This window comes from Carcharodon carcharias, chromosome 23 (assembly GCF_017639515.1).
Source record: "Carcharodon carcharias isolate sCarCar2 chromosome 23, sCarCar2.pri, whole genome shotgun sequence".
In the NCBI taxonomy this organism is placed as follows: Eukaryota; Metazoa; Chordata; class Chondrichthyes; order Lamniformes; family Lamnidae; genus Carcharodon; species Carcharodon carcharias.
The window spans coordinates 46,951,974-46,972,107 of record NC_054489.1 but is presented as its reverse complement, the minus strand read 5'-3'; the positions used below and the strand labels follow the sequence as shown (position 1 = coordinate 46,972,107).

Below are 20,134 nucleotides of genomic sequence, written 5' to 3'. Positions count from 1 at the left end.
TGTTAGGCTGGTGCCTATTGCCCTATAAGTAGATAATACTGTAGTTCCCACTGTGCCATTGATTTTATTAATTGAAGGTCATTTAACTGTGCTATAATACACATACTTCAGTGAGCTTTTGATGTTATGTGACTTTGTGTTTGGTTTATGTTGTTTCAGGTTCTCTTTTGCAAGGATTTCCTCTTATTAAAATTTTCCAGTTCATTCCATTAATACATAATCTCCAAGCTATCACTTCAGTTATCCATTAGTTTAGGGTGCAATGTCACCAAACTCTTTTAGGAACACTCTGTGAGAGTTTTCTTGGGGTTTTCTTGAGCAGCACCTTGAATACTGTGCACAGTTTTTGTCTCCTTATTTAAGGAAGGATGTTAATGCATTGGAGGCAGTTCAGAAGAGGTTTATTAGATTAATGAGTGGGTTGTCTTATGAGGAAAGGTTGGACAGACTGGGCTTGTTTTCACTGGAGGTTAGAAGAGTGAGGGGTGATTTGACTGAAGTATACAAGATCCTGAAAGGCCTTGACAAGGTGGATGTTGTAAGGATGTTTCCACTTGTGGGTGAGTCCGGAACTAGGTGGCACTGTTTTAAAATTAGATGTCGTCCTTTTAGGACTGAGATGAGGAGAATTTTTTTTGAGGGTTGTGTGACTTTGGAACTCCCTGCCTCAGAAGGTGGTGGAGGCAGGGTCATTGAATATTTTTAAGGCAGAGGTAGTTAGATTCTTGTTAGGCAAAGGAATCAAAGGTTATCGGGGTTAGATGGGAATCTGGAAATTGGAACAAGCGGGTCAACCATGATCTTATTAAACGGTGGAGTAGGCTCGAGGGGCTGAATGTTCGACTCCTGTTCCTATTTCTTATGTTCTTATGTAAATTTTGGCGGAAATCTCTTGCACATATTGAGCTTTCCACCGATTTTACACTGAAGAGACCCCCCAATGAAATTCCCAATGAGAATTTTTTTGAATATTATAGATACAAGCTACTTGACTTGATAACTTATTATAAATAATATATTATATAGATATGATTTCATGTAAGAATTATAGAAGCAGGGATATGGTGCCTGATAATATATTTTGAAAGAAGGCTATAGCACATACATTTATATATATCTGTAAACTAGATACAGTAACAAATACAATATGAAATATATAAAAATATGGTACTTTACATATAGCATAGATACAATGATATGGTACTTTACATCCATTATAAACACTGTAACATGAAACACATTAAAGCAATTCCACAACCACTGGATGAGATCTAAGCTCTGCAGTCCTGCCTCAACCAGTCGTGAATGGTGGTGGACAATTAAACAACTCACTGGAGGAGGAGGCTCCACTACAATCCCTATCCTCAATGGTGGGGGAGCTCAGCACATCAGTGCAATGGATTAGGCTGAAGCATTTGCAAAAATCTTCAGCCAGAAGTGCCAAATGGATGATCCAACTCTGCATCCTCCGTAGGTCCCCAGCATCACGGATGCCAGTCTTCAGTTAATTCAATCCACTCCACATGATATCGAGAAAATCTGAAGGCACTGGATGCTACAAAGGCTATGGGCCCTGACAATATTCCAACAATAATACTGAAGACTTGTGCTCCAGAACTTGCTGCGCCCCTAGCCAAGCTGTTCCAGAACAGCTACAACACTGGCGTCTACCCAGCTATGTGGAAAATTGCCCAAGTATGTCCTGTCCACAACAAACAGCAGGATAAATCCAACCCAGCCAATTACTACCCCATCAGTTTACTTTTGATCATCAGTAAAATGAAGGAAGGGTCATCAACAGTGCTATCAAGCGGCACTTGCTTAGCAATAACCTGCTCACTGACACCCAGTTTGAGTTCCGCTAGGGCCACTCGGCTCCTGATCTCATTAGCCTTGGTTCAAACAGGACTTAACAGCAGAGCTCAAGAGGTGAGGTGAGGGTGACTGCCCCTGACATCAAGGCAGCATTTGACCGAGTGTGATTCAGGGAGCCCTAGCAAAACTGGAGTCAATGGGAATCAGGAACAAACTCTCTCCGGTGGTTGGAGTCATACAGAGCACAAAGGAAGATGGTTGTGGTTGTTGGAGGTCAATCATCTCAGTTCCAGGACATCACTACAGGAGTTCCTCAGGGTAGTGTCCTCGGCCTAGCCATCTTCAGCTGACCTTCCTTCCATCATAAGGTCAGAAGTGGGGATGTTCGCTGATGATTGCACAATGTTCAACACCATTCGCAACTCCTCAGATACTGAAGCAGCCCATGTCCAAATGGCAAGTAACCTTCTATATATTACAGATACATTATTTGATAATGTATTATAGAGAATGTATCTGATGAGCTATTTCTGATAGAAGGATAGAGTACCTTCATACAATATAGATACTGGGGTGCAGTATTTCAATTGTTTTATAGGTACTGGACATAGCTGCTTACAAATATATGGCATATACTAACTGATGATCTCTTATAGATAAAAGGGTACAGTACCTGTTATATACATTATAGATAATATATCTGATACATTACCTGATAATATATTACAGATAAAGCGATAGAGAGCTTGATACATAACAAGTACCAACTTACCTACTGTGGTGGCACTCAAATTTATAACTTCAAAATGTTTATGCTGACCCTCAGGACAGAATCGTCCCTGAATTGCACAAAGTTCAGTAGCGGGCGTGAAAAATAATGTTTTTCCTGCCTGCCGGGAGGGAGAGTTTTCACGCTGTATTGTCCTCTTCGCGGCATGGCCCGCCTCAATAATAATGCACTGACAGTAAACACGCCGGATCGCTGGTGGACGGGCATGGATTTGCTCGCCACGCAATGACCTCAGTGCTTCCTCGCTCCGGACGCTATATTTAAAGCAGAGCACAGCCATCTTCAAATCTTCAGACCAGGACCGCTCCATGTGATAGTTGGCCCCAAAAGCAAAGAAGACATTAAGCCCCAAATTTAGTGACGATTCACTGGGGTGCCTTTTGGATGCCTTTGAGACCGGCCGCGATGTCCTTATCCCCGCTCTGATGGCGGGATGTCCACAAGGGTCACTAATACGGCCTGGGAGGTGATGGCAGCGGCGGTCAGAACCAACGGAGAACAGAGGAGGTCAGCCAACGGGTGCAGGGAGTTGATGAATGCTCTCATCCGTTATGCCACCTCATCACTCTCAACTCACACACACACAAACCCATCACACATCCACAGGGATCTCACGCCTCAAGAGGCAACACCACTAACTCTCACACACACCCTCACATCTCCATCAGGCTCATATCCTCTGCAGCTTGCGTCCTCACCCCATCCATGGCTCTGCTCACCACACAAACATTCCTCACATCCTATCATCTGCTGTGGCATGCATCCTGCTCACACTTTCTCCATTTCTTTGCATACTGGAGAAGCTGGCTGACAATAGAAGAGAGAGGTCCCAGATCTGGAGTGGAGTGGCCCACAATTAGGCCCCTCACTCACTTTGAGGAGGTGCCGTCGTGTTGACTGGTGAGGACATGGACCGTGCCTACACCTACAGTGAGGTCGGTGGAGAATAATCTCCTGAGGATCCTGCACCAGATCATTCCTCTCTGAACGCAACTGTGAATGCTCTCTCTCTCCTGCTTTTAACTCTGCTGCCAGGCACTAATTATCTTTACTTTGGTTCACAGGGAGCTCTGCCAAGCGACTGATACCCTCAGCCAGCCAGTCCCTCAGCTCCATCCAGGTCCTCACCTCGAGCGAAGAGGACGCCTCCTCCATTGAAGAGCTGGAAATAAGCAGCCTGGAAGACCTGTCACAGTGATTACCCACACCCTCCACCAGCGCAGAGATACACAACTCGGTGGGACCTAGATCTAGAGCAGGCTCAGATTCACATTCTGGTGGTCACCGCATGGACACGTGTCCGCAGCAGGAGGAAGCAGGTTCAACCAAGCTTCCCGGCATTCGGAGGACTGCTGGGGAAGAGACATCTGAGTCAGATGATGATCCTCTGGATTTGGCCTTCCAACTCATTGTGGAGAGTCAGCAGAACGTGGGGGAATATCATACAGAGCCGTTGGAAACCCTCAACAGAGTGGCACGTGAGTCAGAGGAGTGCATCTGCCTGCTCTCTGATGAAGTGATGCTCACATGTGCACCTACGGAGGTCTCAAAGGGGAGGATGGAGACCCTGTTGCAGCACAATATGAAGAAGTGTGCAGACCTGCACTCCTTTGCGGTAGCCATGGGTGAGTGCCTAAGTGGAAATGCGAGAGGCAAACAGGGCACCTTGATGTCCCTCCAGGTGCTCCTTCCCCTCAAGGAGACAGGCCAGGGCCCTTGGGCACCTGATGGGAGGAGGAGCAGCAACTGGAAACCCCTAGGTCATCCACTTAGGAATCTGAGGCTGCCCCCACACTGTGAGTCCCCTTTTGCCTATGACCCCCTCAACCTCATCCTTTGTCACTGCAGAGGGAGCAGCTGCCCACAGGAGGACAGCCAAAGCAAGCTGAGCCCCGAAGGCCTTGGCTCTCCAGAGGACGCACTTCGAGGTGATCAGAGGCAACAGGGCCAATCATTGCGGATGTCAGGACAGCACCTAGAAGAGGTGGTAGGCCTAGAAAAGTTAAGAAATTTTGAAATCAAGTGGTTGCATGGGTGAACATATTTTGTCACTTTATAATCTGAAAATATATTCACTTTCACTGAATAATGTATAATGTTGTCTTTTGGCTTCATTTGCAGGCTTTGTGAGTTCTCCCCCTGTAACCCCAACCCCCACTAGTAGTCTAGCTGCGTGCCACAGGATCTGGAGTGAATCTGGGGAGAGAAGTATGTATGTGACAGGCCCTTTCGGAGCCTCGTACAAGCTCTCTCCCATGCACGCGTAGCCTTCATCCATCACACTCATCTCACTGTCTTGAGCATTTTCAGTGCTGCCTGCTGGGGTTCTCTTTCAGTTGTCCATCTGAGCCGACTACCCACTGATCGCACTCCCAGCAGCACCTGTGCCCATCCAACATGAGGCTCTGTTCCCTTTCCATTTCAACAACTATGGCAGTTGTGAAGCATACTGTTAGCTCCCCCATCCTTTCCCCTCCCCCAGTCACCCATGTCCTTTCCCCCATCACTGTCGACTCCCCTGGTATCACCTTCCACCTCCCCACTGTCACCTACCAGCCCGAACCCTCGTCTTTCCAGTGTGTCCAGGTGAACGTGCATGTTCCCTACGTTCCTGAAAATCCCATCCCCATCCACGTTGACCTCCCTGACCTCCTCCTTCCCATATCCAGTGTCTGTGTTTGCCTCCATGCACACCAACCACCATTGCTGCCCCTTCCACTGGTACCGATGCACTCTTACCTTCCCACCCTACTGGCTCGCTCTGCCCCCTCTCACATTCACCATTCCATCCCACCACCCTTAGTTCGCTCCCCAGGAGGCTCACATTGACTCCACAAACCCCTCCATGCACGTTCATCTGGACATTCCATCCCCCTCTTACTACCTCCTCCCCCTTTACACCTTCTCCACCTCACAACCTTAACCCCCCCCAACACCTTCACCCCTCCTCCCAATTTCACCTCAACACCTTTGCCCCCCGGCCAACCTTACCTCCCCTGACAACTTCGCAGCCCCTCCCAACCTCAGCAACCCCCCCCTCCGGCCATAACACCCTCACCCATCCTACCACCAACTCCCATCCTCATCACCCTGCCCGGTACACCTTCCTCTCCCACTCATACCTAGACCTTTCTCTCCCCCACCGCCACCCACCTCACTTCACCGCTCATCTGTACCTGCACTGGGCGAAGTCCCTGGAAGGTGGTGAGAGCCCACGGAGAAGTCCCTGAACTTCCGAAGCAGGTCTGAAGCTTCAGTGAATTCGAAGCTGCTGCAAGGAGACCTCCCATTATCTGAGAGCTGCTTTGCGGTGGAGACATGTCTATGAGAATCCACGCAGCATGCAATGCACGTGTCCCTCCAGGGTCCGGTAGCTGTAGACCTCCAGCATCATCTCCTCGGATGTCCGCCATCCAAGCAAGGCCCTAATGGTAAGTCCCAACTTCTGCGTGTCTCGCTTGTCCAGACGGATTCTGGACCTGTGTGTTTTCCGGTGAAATCGGGCGTGGAGGGGGAGGGGTGCGATTCTTACTTTGCGTTCTACCAGCGGGATGCAAATCGGTTTCACGCCAGCTTCCAGCGGGATTCGTGACCCGCAATGGCGGACACCGTCGGATGATCCCGCTGTGATTTCACGCCGACGTGAAACCGATTTCTGCCCCTCCCACTGAATTCTACCCCCCTTCCCCGCTCTCCTCCCAAACATCCCCACTCGCCATCACTCTTACTGCAAACGGGACTGGAAAATTCTGCCCACAGTCTCAGCTGTTTCACATGCCATCAGGTTAGGCAAGAGAAAATGGTTCAGATCCCAGAATATTGCATGAAAGTTTTATCAGTTATGTAATTACCTTCATACAGAGTCAATCATCCAGGTTTTTCTGAGAGATTCCCGATTGGAAATACTAACCTTCAAGCCCCAACAAACATCACTGCAATGTGGAACCACACAAGGCAAACAACTCACCTGTGCAACCATCGTATCGGTGACATCGATATTGCCTTTGTTTGGGTATGGGATCATCATGTCATAGATGTTGTTCCATTGCTGGGCCCACATGTTACCTGAAAGGAAGAGAAAGAACAAGAATGGATGCCTCTGTCTACAACAACACTATTGCCAGAATTTTATACTCTCCACCCACCAACCCCGGCGGGTTCTGAGTTGGCGGGGCAGAGTGGGGGTCGTAGTGTGTGGCAAGGAGTGAGAAATTGCACAGATTCCCTCCGGGAACCCTGACCTGGTTGCAATTTTATGCTGGTGCAGACAGGGCCTCGGACAGGAAGCCTGTCCTTGCCCCAATTAAGGACTTTAAGCGGCCACTTAATGGTCATTAAGGGTCATTTCCTGTCTAACCTCAATTTCTCAGGCTGGGTGGGGGGGGGTGTGGGGTGGATGGGTTGCCTCCATCTCAAGGACCCTTCTGACTGAGGGCGCCCTCCTCTTTGGGCCCAGTGACCTTCCGCCCCCCTGCCCTGGCCTTTTCCCCAAGACTCCAATTGCCCCCCTCGTGATCGCACCCCCCCACCCCCCCAAGCTTTCCCTACCCTCCCCGCCCTTGGACCCCTGCCACTTACTTGTCCCCTGGTTTCCGGTACTTAGTTTCAGGCAGCTCGCTGCAGTGCCTCTTCTGACCACTGCAGCACTGTGCCCGGATGGAGTGGGGAGCTTCTGCTCAATCTGGCCGGCAGCTCTCCAAGGCAGGACTTCCTCCCAAGTGAGGGCAGTCTGATGCCAATCAATGCTCACTAAAGCTTAAAATGGCATTTGGGCTGCTGGAGTCGGCGGGTTGCGTTCCCGCTGACTCGGGATCAGGCCTATGAATTTCTACATTGTCTTTAGCATAATGAAATCACCCAGGGTGCTTCACAGGAGAGTAATCAGGCAGAATCTAACCCTGAGACAAAGAAGGACTGGTGACCAAAATCGTAGCCAAACAAGTGAGCTTTAAAGTGGGTCTTAAAGGAGGAGAAAATAGTTCTGCTGGTTGGAGAGTCTAGGACTAGGGGGCATAGTCTAAAATTTAAAGAGCCAGACCTCTCAGTAGTGAAATTAGGAAATGCCTGCACACACAGGATGGTGAAAGTTTGAAACGTTCTTCTGCATTGGAGGGAGGTGGTAGATCAGCCATCATCTCATTGGTTGGCGGAACAGGTTCAAGGTTCTAAATGACCTCCTCCTAATCTTCCAATGAGATCGAAAGAGATTTAAGGAGGGGATTCCAGATATGAGGACCTCCGTGGCTGAAGGTGCCAATGGGAGATGAAGGAAGTGGGGCCACGTAGGGTTCTCTGAAGGTTGTGTGGCTAGACAAGGTGCAGAGATAGGGAGGAACCAGGTCATGGAGAGGTGTTGACGTGGATAAGACTTTTAAAATCACTGTGCCCTGAGACCAGGGGCTGAATTTTCATGCTGGGGTCAGGAACGCTATGCCTGGATCGTTTCGGGGTCCTGACCCCAAATCGTGTCAATGATACAAAGTGATTTTTAAATGGAAAGAACCTAACTGGCCCAGGGGCATGTTCAGTGCCCAATCAGTGGCACTGGGAGTGGTTTGGAGGCAGGACCTAGATACGGAGGGGCCCTTTGAAATGGCAAGTGGCAGCAATGACAGTGCTTGTCTTTCACTGAAGTTATGGAGCAGTAGAGAGCTGGACCAGTGCTGGCACAAGCAGGAATCCCTAGGCAGTTCCATGATTTTCCAATGCCTCCCCTGAGGCTTTAACGAATGCAAAGTTCGATAGGATCTGGCAGAAGAAATCTATCAAGGAAGACCAAGATGGCATGGATGAAAGTGGCTCCAGAGGTCAGTAGCCGGAGAGTCAACAGGAGAATGTGGATCCAGTATAGAAAGTGCTTCAATGATCTGGAAATGCGAGTGGCCAGTGACTGCCAGGAGACAGGTCTCTCACTCTGTACACTGCAGCATGCACACGGGTTGAGCAGACTGAGTGACCATTGTTCTCTGTAACGTTGCCAGATCAAGTGGTCAGATGAATCACTGAGACATTAGCCGCCCTCATATTTGGGGCCCAAATGAACAGGAGGCATCACAAAGGAGCGCAATGTCTCACGTAGATGTCATTCTGGAATAATGAGGTAAGGTAGCTTCCTCATAAATCTGTCTCTGTTCACCCTGTAGGAGTAGTTGGCGCATAACTCCAGGGAAATGCCTCTGACAGGAAGGTGGTGCCCTGCAGCTTCACATTCTGACACCTATGGAGGAAGCAGTACTGGAAATTGGAAATGTGCCAAAGCGTCAGGCCGTGGACAATGGAGAGTTAGGAGGTTGTGAAGAGCAGGGTCATTTGATAGCTTAATCTTTGAGTAAAGGACATGGAGGTCACTCCTGCCCAACGTGCACTGTGCCTATGCCACCGCTGAGGCACCTGCTGAGTAACTCGAGTTCTCATCACCACCTTCTTGTGTTTCCCACAGGGTTGGTTGTGGAGGGGGAGCAGTGTCCTGCCTCCAGTGGGGAGAGCTATTTCTGAGGCAGCATGGTCACATCATTGGTCCACACCTTCCACCAGTGCAGACACACTCTTGGGACTCAGTCTAGCTTTGAACGGGAGCCACTGAGTGATCTGCACCTCACCAGTGAGCTGAGAGGAGGGTGAGGCAGTGGGAAGTTCCCCTCCCCCGGAGGACAGAGGACAGATACAGCCATGCTCCATTGGGTGAAGATGCTGGACCTCAGGTGTTACACACAAGGGAGGGTCTTTCTGGAATATCAGTGGCAGATGAGGCAGATGAATGTTGGAGATTCCTGAGGTATTGTGGAGCCATGGACAGTAACTGGAGAGGTTCATGTGCTTCGTGATTTGTCAGGAATTGGGCAGCTGAGTTCCTCCATTGAGAGAGTGGCCATGCTCTTGGAGATCCACATGCGGCAGCAGCACTCTAAATGGTTGCAGGAGCAGCACACTGACCTGCACAGAGTGAGACTCTCTGTAGCATCGACTGCTCAATGGCATCTGCTGATGGTGCAGAGATGTGAGGAGTGGATCCAGCTGCATCCCAGCCAGTGGCCTTGTTCAGCATGCAAACGCAACATGAAAAGCCTCAGGAAGTCAAAGAAGGTTATGAGGGTGCTACCCCTCAGGGGGCATTTGCATGATGCCCCACCTCCTCAGCTCTGACTAAGGAACTATCCATGTAGCAAAGCCTTGTGATAGAGGATGCTCCTGCAAAGATACAGGCAGAGAAACAAGGGGGAATTAAGAGTCTAATGAGAGCAAGTAACTTGTAAGTAATTCATATTAGTAAAGAAAAAGTATTGGAGAAATTAATGGCACTAAAAGTTGACAAATCCCCTGGATTTGATGGCCTACATCTCAGGGGTCTAAAAGATGGAGTGCCTGTGATAATGGATTGTGCTGGTTATGATTTTCCAAGATTCCCTAGATTCTGAAAGGATCCTAGTGAATTGGAAGATAGAAAGTGTAACATCACTATTCAAGAAAGAAGAGGGATAAAGCAGGAAACAACAGGACAGTTAACCTGACATCAGTTGTTAGGAAAATGCTGCAATCTCTTATTCAGGAAGTGGTTGGTAACAGGACACTTAGAAAATCAATCTATAATTAGACAGAATCAACATGGTTTATGAAAGGGAAATCTTGTCTGATAAACCTCTTATGCTTTTTGAGGATGTAACCAGCAGGGTAGATGAATGGGAACTAGCAGATGTAATATATTGGATTTCCGGAAGGCATTCGATAAGGTGCCACATGAAATATTGTTGCACGAGTTAAGGGCTCAAGGGAGTGGGATAATATATGAACATGGATAGAGGATTCATTAATGGACAGGAAACAAAGAGTAGAGATAAATTAGTAACTTTCAAGTTAGTAAGCTGTTATTTTTGAAGTGTCACAAGGGTCAAGTGCTGGAGTTTCAGCTGTTCACTAACTATATTGATGACTTAGATGACTGAATGTAAGGTATCCAAGTTTGCTGACATGCAAAACTAATTTGGAAAGTAAATGGTAAAGAAGGTCCAAACGCCTGATTTTTACTCTGCTGAGTGAGCTCAAATGATGCCCAAAGGCACTGCAAATGGATATAGAGAGACTAACTGAGTGAACAAGAAGGTGGCAGATGGAGCATAACTTGGGGAAATGAGAAGTTAAACACTTTGGTTGGAAAAAAGTGGAAATACAGAATATTTTTTAAACGAGGAGAAACTATTAAATGTTGGTGTTCAGAGAGGTTTGATTGTGCTTGTACAAGGAACACAGAAAGTTAACATGCTGGTACCGCAAGCAAGTATGATGGCAAGTGTTGGCCCTTATTTGCAAGGACATTGGAGTACAAGAATGAGAAAGTTTTGCTGAAATTATTCAGGGCTTTGGTGAGTCCAGTCCTGGGGTACTGTGTGCTGTTTTAGTTTCTATACCTAAAGAAGGATATATTTGTCTTGGAGGAGGTACAACAAAGGATCACTAGGTTGATTCCTGGGGTGAGAGGGTTGTCCTATTAAGAGAGATTGAGTAGAATAGGCCTAATCTCTCTGGAGTGTAGAGAAACGAGAAATTATCTGATTGAAGCAAATTGAAGTACAAACCTGAACTTTTAAGAAAATGACAAATGAAGCAGAGGTGTGAACTGGTGTAGTCAAATAGCTGCAGATCCTTTTGATTGTTTTGGGGGATGTTTATGATGTTGCTTGGGAGGTGTTTGGACCTTCTTTACCATTTACTTTCCAAATTAGTTTTGCATGTCAGCAAACTTGGATACCTTACATTCGGTCATCTAAGTCATCAATATAGTTTGTAAGCAGCTGAAACTCCAGCACTTGACCCTTGTGACACTTCAAAAATAACAGCTTACTAACTTGAAAGTTACTCATTTATCTCTACTCTCTGTTTCCTGTCCATTAATGAATCCTCTATCCATGTTCATATATTATCCCACCCCCTTGAGCCCTTACCTTGTGCAACAATGTTTCATGTGGCATCTTCTGGAAAGCTTGAGGGCTTGGCAGGGTAGATGCTGATAATGATGGTTCTCCTGACTGGACTGTCCAGAACTAGAGTTCAAAGTCTCACACTAAGGAGTCGGCCATTTTGAATTGAGATGAGGAGAAAACTCTCTACCCAAAAGGTTGTGGGTGCTCAGTCACTGAGTATACTCAGATTTTTGAACTTTAAAGGAATCAAAGGATATGGAGATAGGGCAGGAAAGTGGAGTTGAGGTTGAGAATCAGCCATGATCAAATTGAATGGTGGAGCAGGCCCAAGGGGCCGGGTAGGTCACTCTTGCTCCTGTTTCTTATGCTTTTATGATCCTTAACTTTCAGTCAAACAGCATTTTTTGCTCCACTTCCAATAGTTTCTTTCCTCCAGATTGTTTCTTGCAGCAGTGTCTGTGATTTTAATTGTTACTTGCTGGAGACTTTAGAACAATCCATATATTTGTCTAAACCTGTGGTCAATTGGAAGAATCTCCAGTTGAAAACAACTCATGCTAACTATTTAAGCCCACTATCAAATAATTTTAATGCTTTCATTTGGAAGGAATGCTAATTCTCAGATGACAGTAATTACCCAAGAGATGTGCAGGAATAGGTCCTCTCAGATTGATGTACTTGGATCCATATCTCTGATACAACTTTCTCCTCACAAAGGCGTGAAGATTAAGGTAGAGCGGTTTGAGCTGGTCATAGATCTTTTCAAGATCCTCTGCAAATGTCGCTGAATCATACCAGGATCTCCAATAGTCTCCCGTGTCTTTAAATCCTGCAAACAGAGTTGATTAATTATCACTACAATGCTGAAGGTGGAAGTTTCATACATTTAACAACAACGTGCATTTAAACAGTGCCATTAATTCACTTAGACATTCCAAGATATTTCACAGGATTGTCATCAGACAAAAATTGTCAGCAAGCCATGTGAGGATATAAACTTCATGGGATTGCCACTCCACTCCTAGTTTTTTTAACCTTGATCTTTTTTCCATTCTGTCTTGCCTGACCTCCCAACTCCAGTCAGGTGGGATTCAGGCAGTCCCGGGGGATTAACGTCGAGGTGCAGTTCTATCAAAGGAGGCCACATACCTTTTTTTTTACAGCACTAGCTGCCATAAACCAGGTAATTTAAAGGTCCATTGAAGTTTAAAGGTCCTTGACAGGCCAGGGAGAAGGTAAGTGTATAAGGTAAATGGGTAAGATTTGGGGGCCTGAGGTTGGGGTAGGGGTTCGGAGGTCATGGCGGTCAGAGGTCAGGTGTGGGCGGTGAGGCTCAGATTGGGTTGGGCAGTGTGGGTTAGGGGTGGGGGGAGGTCAGAGGCCGGGGGTTAGTGGTGAGGGTTGGAGGTTGTGGGGGTGGGGGTAGGGGTGAGAGTCGGGCATTGGGGGAGGTGTGGGCCTTGGGTGAGGTGTCAGATCGGGTTGGGTCACACTGGGCCTGAGGGAGATTGGGGTTGAGAGTCAGACCTGGCGGAGTGGGGAAGAGTCCCCATGGGGATGGGGTGGGGGGAGATCTTGTGGGCTGGGGAGTTCCTGTCGGGAGTGTAGTCCCTTGGGGGTGAGAGGGGTCTCGTAGGTGGTTGGGGGGGGTTGTGGGGGGAGAGCCCTGAGGATTTGTGTGTGGTGGGGGAGTCCAATTGGGGGTGAGTAGGTTGGGGGTGTGTGGAATCCCATGGGTCTGTACAATAGTTACCTAGAAGATAGGAGATTTTAATCCTAACTTTTTGGTGTAACCCAGTCGGAACCATCCAAAATTTGCAATTTAAATCGCATTTTCCAATGGTTCCCAGAGCACAGCAATTGGAGGTTGATGTATTTGTGACAGAGGAGCTGGACTTAGTGCAAGATAGAACATGGGTAGCAAAACTTTGGGCCAATTGTAATTTATGCAGAGTGGAACATGGCAACTGTCCAGCTGAGTATTATTGGAGATTCTGGAGGTGGAAAGATATGAATGAAGGTGGATGGGGCTGGGTGTGGGAGCAGTGGTTATGGGCAACATTGTGCAGGTAGAACTAAGGTAGTCTTGTTGATGGATGGGATATGCAGTTTGAAGCTCAGTTCAAGGTCAAATTGGGCCAAGTCTGGACATTGTCAGGTTCAACTTGTGACTAAGGAGGGAGATGAAATCTGCGACTATAGCATGGAGTTTGGCGGGATTTGAACAGGTTAGATAGAAGTTACCTATCTTCTAGGTAACTATTGTACAGACCCAGGGGATTCCCCACACCCCCTGACTACTCACACCCATGGGACTCCCCCACTACCCACAAACCCTCATGGCTCTCCCCCACCACCACCCCCCCCACCTCCAAGTCCCCTCTCACCCCCAAGGGACTACTCTCCCGGCAGTAACTCCCCAGTCCATGTGATCCACCCCCATCCCCATGGGACTCTTTCTCATCCCGCCAGGCCTGGTTCTCACCCCCAATCTTCCTCAGTCCCAATTCGACGCAACCCGATCTGACACCTCACCCGAGGCCCGACACCACCAGCCCCCCGCCAATGCCCAACTTTCACCCCTTTTAAGAAAAAGGGGGTTGTTACACATGTGGTCATGCAGCATCATGGTTGTCATGAGGTCTGAGGTGGTAGACTGGAGTTAGAACTTGCATTTGGCAGCATTTATATGGAGGCTGGCTTCAATGAGATGTTGCTAAGGAGAAGCATATAGACAAGAAATGTAGGTGGCTAAGAATGGGCTTGACAATGATAGCTTTGAAGGGGAAAGAAAATTATGCCATTGATATGGTCACTGAGTGGTGTAGAGGTACTGTCACTAGATCAGGGACCCAGGCTCATGCTCTGGGGACATGGGTTCAAATTCCCTCAAGGTAGCTGGTGGAATTTAAACTCAGTAAAAACCTAGAATTGAAATCTGGTCCCAGTCATGGTGACCATGAAATTATCATTGATTGCCATAAAAACCGATCTGGTTTGCTAATGTTCTTTAGGGAAGGAAATCTGCTGTCTTTACCTGGTCTAGGCCTACGGACCCACAGCAATGTGGTTGACTCTTAACTGTTCTCTGAAATAGCCTGGCAAGCTACCTAGTTCAAGGGCAGTTAGGGGTGAGCCAGTGACACCCAGGGGGGAACTGATGGGTTTGGGGCAGGGAGATAGGAGGTGGTTAAGGCAGCAGAATGAAAAATCAACTTGGCACATTTGGCATTTGAGATGAAGATGGTGGAACTGAGTAAGAGAGTTGGGATAGACAATTTCCATCAAGAATGAGTCTGGGATTATCCTTAATCCCCGGCACAGTTGGAATGTGGAGCGAGAGGCAGAGTATTGCTTTACATGATCCAACCTGGTAAATGGCTCAGTCCTGACAAGTATTCTCAAACTTTACCCTGCTCAAATTTAATGGGCCGTGGTTGGGATTTGTACTGAGTAGGCGTCTGGACTACTCAGAGTGTGAGGCATGTGAGATGTTGGCCAATTCAAGTCTTAGATCACACACATTGTTGTAGGGTGTTGGTTATAGTTCGGTAGGTCTGAAGAAGTCTTTGTAATCATACGTAGCTTAACTGAAAATCTTTATTGACTCTTAGAACAAGTCACAAATATACAGTAAACGGTGTAAGCTAGGAGCTGTCTGCATGTTTGCTGGTACACACGGCTCTGTCCAACACTCACAACTGACTCTGGGTGCAGGTCATGTGTTGTCTTACAACACTGTGTGTGTGATACTGTACTCAGTCCCACATTAACCCTATATGTGTCAGACCCTTATACACACAGGCTGGAGGAAGCCCATCTGTTGATTCCTGGGACCAATGAAGAGACATGTTTTGCCACCTGAAAAAAGATGAGAAAACTATAGTGTTCAACTCCAAATCACTGCAGTGAGGAAGGGCTTCAGTGCTCACTGACCTCTCACTGACTTCACTACAAGGAGTGCCAATATTGTGGTACCTGTTCTACTACATTGATAATGATGATCTCCCACTGCTGTCAACTATGTTGTAATATGGTGGACTATGGTGTCTCAACGATGAGATCTTGAGACTTGTATGCATAAACATGAACTGTTTATTGTTAACCTTTAACTATTTACATACCTAAGGCATGGCCATGCATGATGCTGTTACCTCCATGCAGGCTGGTTCCAGAGTATTCCTTCTGGACTATTCTCTCAGTCTAATTACCATGTGACTCTATACACCATACCATTGGCGGTGATATTCTCCAGTCCCACATTAACCTTTGCTCTGCTGAGCACCTTTATGTTACAATGGTATGCAGACACATACAACATCTTACTACAGTACCTACTGATCGTTGCCAAGTCCCTGCCCAGTAGCTTATACTAACATTACAGGATCATAGTGGTTATGCTACTGGATGAATAATTCCAATGCCTGGATTAATGTTAAAGAAAACATGAGTTCAAATCCCAGCATAGTAGTTTGAGAATTTAAGTCTTCTGCTTTTAAGAATCTGCCAATAAAAAGCTGGGATCAGTAAAAGTGACCATGAAGCTATCAACTTGTCACAAAAAATCCAAGTGGTTCACTCATTTCCTGTAGGGAAGGACACTGCTACTCTTAGGTGGTCTGATCAATGTGACTCCAGTCCCACGCCAACATGGCTGACTCTTAAACCCTGATGTATACAGGGAGGTAGGGAGGGAGCAGGGGAGGAGTTGCCAGGAAACCCGATAATGTAATTTACCTGAGGACCTGTAAACTTTTACAGCGGAACTTGCTGTAAATTTTAGGGCTTCTGGCAGCCAGATTGAAAGGCTGGTTCAGTTGGTGGATGGGAAGGTCTGCAGCACCAGGCCACAGCTGGGGAGTGGAGTGGAGGGAAGGATGCATCGAGATTTGGGACGGGGTCAGTTGGCGGGACCCAAGGATCTCAAAGATTGGGAGGGGTGGAACAATCAGCAACAAGGACCCATGGATGAATCACAGGGGTCAATTGCGGAGGGGGTCCAATATTGGGGTTGGGGGGGTGCGGTTCTGATACAGGGGTGTCGGATCATATGGAGTGGGAAACTTAAGAGGCTGAGGAAAAGCACTCCTGCTCCTCCTGAACTGCAAGCAATGCTGGGAAGGCTCTTACTTGCAGGTTCCAGCTCCCAGTACCTTGCTCCCTGGAAAACCTGACCCGTCAAACAGAGTCAAAGCTGACGCTGGTCACATGATTAAAATATTTAATGAATTGACCTCTCTAGTAAAACCGGAAGTGGATGGGTTGGAGTTGGGTTTTCAGTTTCTGATGCCCTTCTCATCCCACTCCTCTTCTACCCATTATGAGGTTGGGTGGGGGCACTTAGAGACCCACCCTTAACATCAGTAAGATAAGGGCAAGATATTTGGGCTGAGATAAAGCATGCTTCAGAAAATCAATTGAAAGACGTTAGTGCGCTCAAGAAGGAAATGACTCTGACCTACAATTCCTGGTCTGAGAAAAACACAGGAATTTTCAACATTGCTGCCGCCCCCTTCGTAGGAGTCAGCAGCCATGTCTGACTGTTATATGGAATTCACTTTATCGGGGTAAAGTTACTTACCGTCCATTCGAGAGGCTTTATTACTCATCTTTACAAATTCAGAGTACTTGCTTCTCACTGCATTTCCTGCATTGTTGTGCCAACCTTCCCACACATACAGCAGCTTTTGGTAACTCCGAGATGTTGCCATTATATCCACAAGATCTGCAACATGAGAAACAGGCAGTTTATAGACACACTGATAGAAACAGGCAGTTTATAAACACACTGATAGAAACAGGCAGTTTATAGACACACTGATAGAAACAGGCAGTTTATAGACAAAACAAAAACACACTGATAGAAACAGGCAGTTTATAGACACACTGATAGAAACAGGCAGTTTATAGTCACACTGATAGAAACAGGCAGTTTATAGACACACTGATAGAAACAGGCAGTTTATAGACACACTGATAGAAACAGGCAGTTTATAGACAAAACAAAAACACACTGATAGAAACAGGCAGTTTATAGACAAAACAAAAACACACTGATAGAAACAGGCAGTTTATAGACAAAACAAAAACACACTGATAGAAACAGGCAGTTTATAGACAAAACAAAAACACATTGATAGAAACAGGCAGTTTATAGACAAAACAAAAACACACTGATAGAAACAGGCAGTTTATAGACAAAACAAAAACACACTGATAGAAACAGGCAGTTTATAGACACACTGATAGAAACAGGCAGTTTATAGACACACTGATAGAAACAGGCAGTTTATAGACACACTGATAGAAACAGGCAGTTTATAGACACACTGATAGAAACAGGCAGTTTATAGATACACTGATAGAAACAGGCAGTTTATAGACACACTGATAGAAACAGGCAGTTTATAGATACACTGATAGAAACAGGCAGTTTATAGGCACACTGATAGAAACAGGCAGTTTATAGACACACTGATAGAAACAGGCAGTTTATAGACAAAACAAAAACACACTGATAGAAACAGGCAGTTTATAGACACACTGATAGAAACAGGCAGTTTATAGACACACTGATAGAAACAGGCAGTTTATAGACAAAACAAAAACACACTGATAGAAACAGGCAGTTTATAGACACACTGATAGAAACAGGCAGTTTATAGACACACTGATAGAAACAGGCAGTTTATAGACAAAACAAAAACACACTGATAGAAACAGGCAGTTTATAGACACACTGATAGAAACAGGCAGTTTATAGACACACTGATAGAAACAGGCAGTTTATAGACACACTGATAGAAACAGGCAGTTTATAGACACACTGATAGAAACAGGCAGTTTATAGTCACACTGATAGAAACAGGCAGTTTATAGACACACTGATAGAAACAGGCAGTTTATAGACACACTGATAGAAACAGGCAGTTTATAGACACACTGATAGAAACAGGCAGTTTATAGACACACTGATAGAAACAGGCAGTTTATAGATCACACTGATAGAAACAGGCAGTTTATAGACACACTGATAGAAACAGGCAGTTTATAGACACACTGATAGAAACAGGCAGTTTATAGTCACACTGATAGAAACAGGCAGTTTATAGACACACTGATAGAAACAGGCAGTTTATAGACAAAACAAAAACACACTGATAGAAACAGGCAGTTTATAGACACACTGATAGAAACAGGCAGTTTATAGACACACTGATAGAAACAGGCAGTTTATAGACAAAACAAAAACACACTGATAGAAACAGGCAGTTTATAGACACACTGATAGAAACAGGCAGTTTATAGACACACTGATAGAAACAGGCAGTTTATAGACAAAACAAAAACACACTGATAGAAACAGGCAGTTTATAGACACACTGATAGAAACAGGCAGTTTATAGACACACTGATAGAAACAGGCAGTTTATAGACACACTGATAGAAACAGGCAGTTTATAGTCACACTGATAGAAACAGGCAGTTTATAGACACACTGATAGAAACAGGCAGTTTATAGACACACTGATAGAAACAGGCAGTTTATAGTCACACTGATAGAAACAGGCAGTTTATAGACACACTGATAGAAACAGGCAGTTTATAGACACACTGATAGAAACAGGCAGTTTATAGACACACTGATAGAAACAGGCAGTTTATAGACAAAACAAAAACACACTGATAGAAACAGGCAGTTTATAGACACACTGATAGAAACAGGCAGTTTATAGACACACTGATAGAAACAGGCAGTTTATAGACAAAACAAAAACACACTGATAGAAACAGGCAGTTTATAGACACACTGATAGAAACAGGCAGTTTATAGACAAAACAAAAACACACTGATAGAAACAGGCAGTTCATAGACACACTGATAGAAACAGGCAGTTTATAGACAAAACAAAAACACACTGATAGAAACAGGCAGTTTATAGACACACTGATAGAAACAGGCAGTTTATAGACACACTGATGGAAACAGGCAGTTTATAGATACACTGATAGAAACAGGCAGTTTATAGACACACTGATAGAAACAGGCAGTTTATAGACACACTGATAGAAACAGGCAGTTTATAGATACACTGATAGAAACAGGCAGTTTATAGACACACTGATAGAAACAGGCAGTTTATAGACACACTGATAGAAACAGGCAGTTTATAGATACACTGATAGAAACAGGCAGTTTATAGACACACTGATAGAAACAGGCAGTTTATAGATACACTGATAGAAACAGGCAGTTTATAGACACACTGATAGAAACAGGCAGTTCATAGACACACTGATAGAAACAGGCAGTTTATAGACAAAACAAAAACACACTGATAGAAACAGGCAGTTTATAGACACACTGATAGAAACAGGCAGTTTATAGACACACTGATGGAAACAGGCAGTTTATAGATACACTGATAGAAACAGGCAGTTTATAGACACACTGATAGAAACAGGCAGTTTATAGACACACTGATAGAAACAGGCAGTTTATAGATACACTGATAGAAACAGGCAGTTTATAGACACACTGATAGAAACAGGCATTTTATAGATACACTGATAGAAACAGGCAGTTTATAGACACACTGATAGAAACAGGCAG

At 45.8% G+C, this 20,134-nt stretch overlaps 1 protein-coding gene across 2 annotated transcripts in view; it reads right to left on the bottom strand.

Moving 5' to 3' along the window:
* Positions 1–20,134, bottom strand: part of ace (angiotensin I converting enzyme (peptidyl-dipeptidase A) 1) — a 194,497-nt gene that overhangs the window by 94,295 nt on the left and 80,068 nt on the right. For both annotated transcript variants that reach the window (XM_041173612.1, XM_041173615.1), the window contains exons 4-6: positions 17,102–17,245; positions 12,158–12,349; positions 6,573–6,670 (exon numbers count right to left, since the gene is read on the bottom strand). In XM_041173612.1, the coding sequence (XP_041029546.1) occupies positions 6,573–6,670; positions 12,158–12,349; positions 17,102–17,245 (434 nt within the window). The remainder of the gene's footprint in view (positions 1–6,572; positions 6,671–12,157; positions 12,350–17,101; positions 17,246–20,134) is intronic.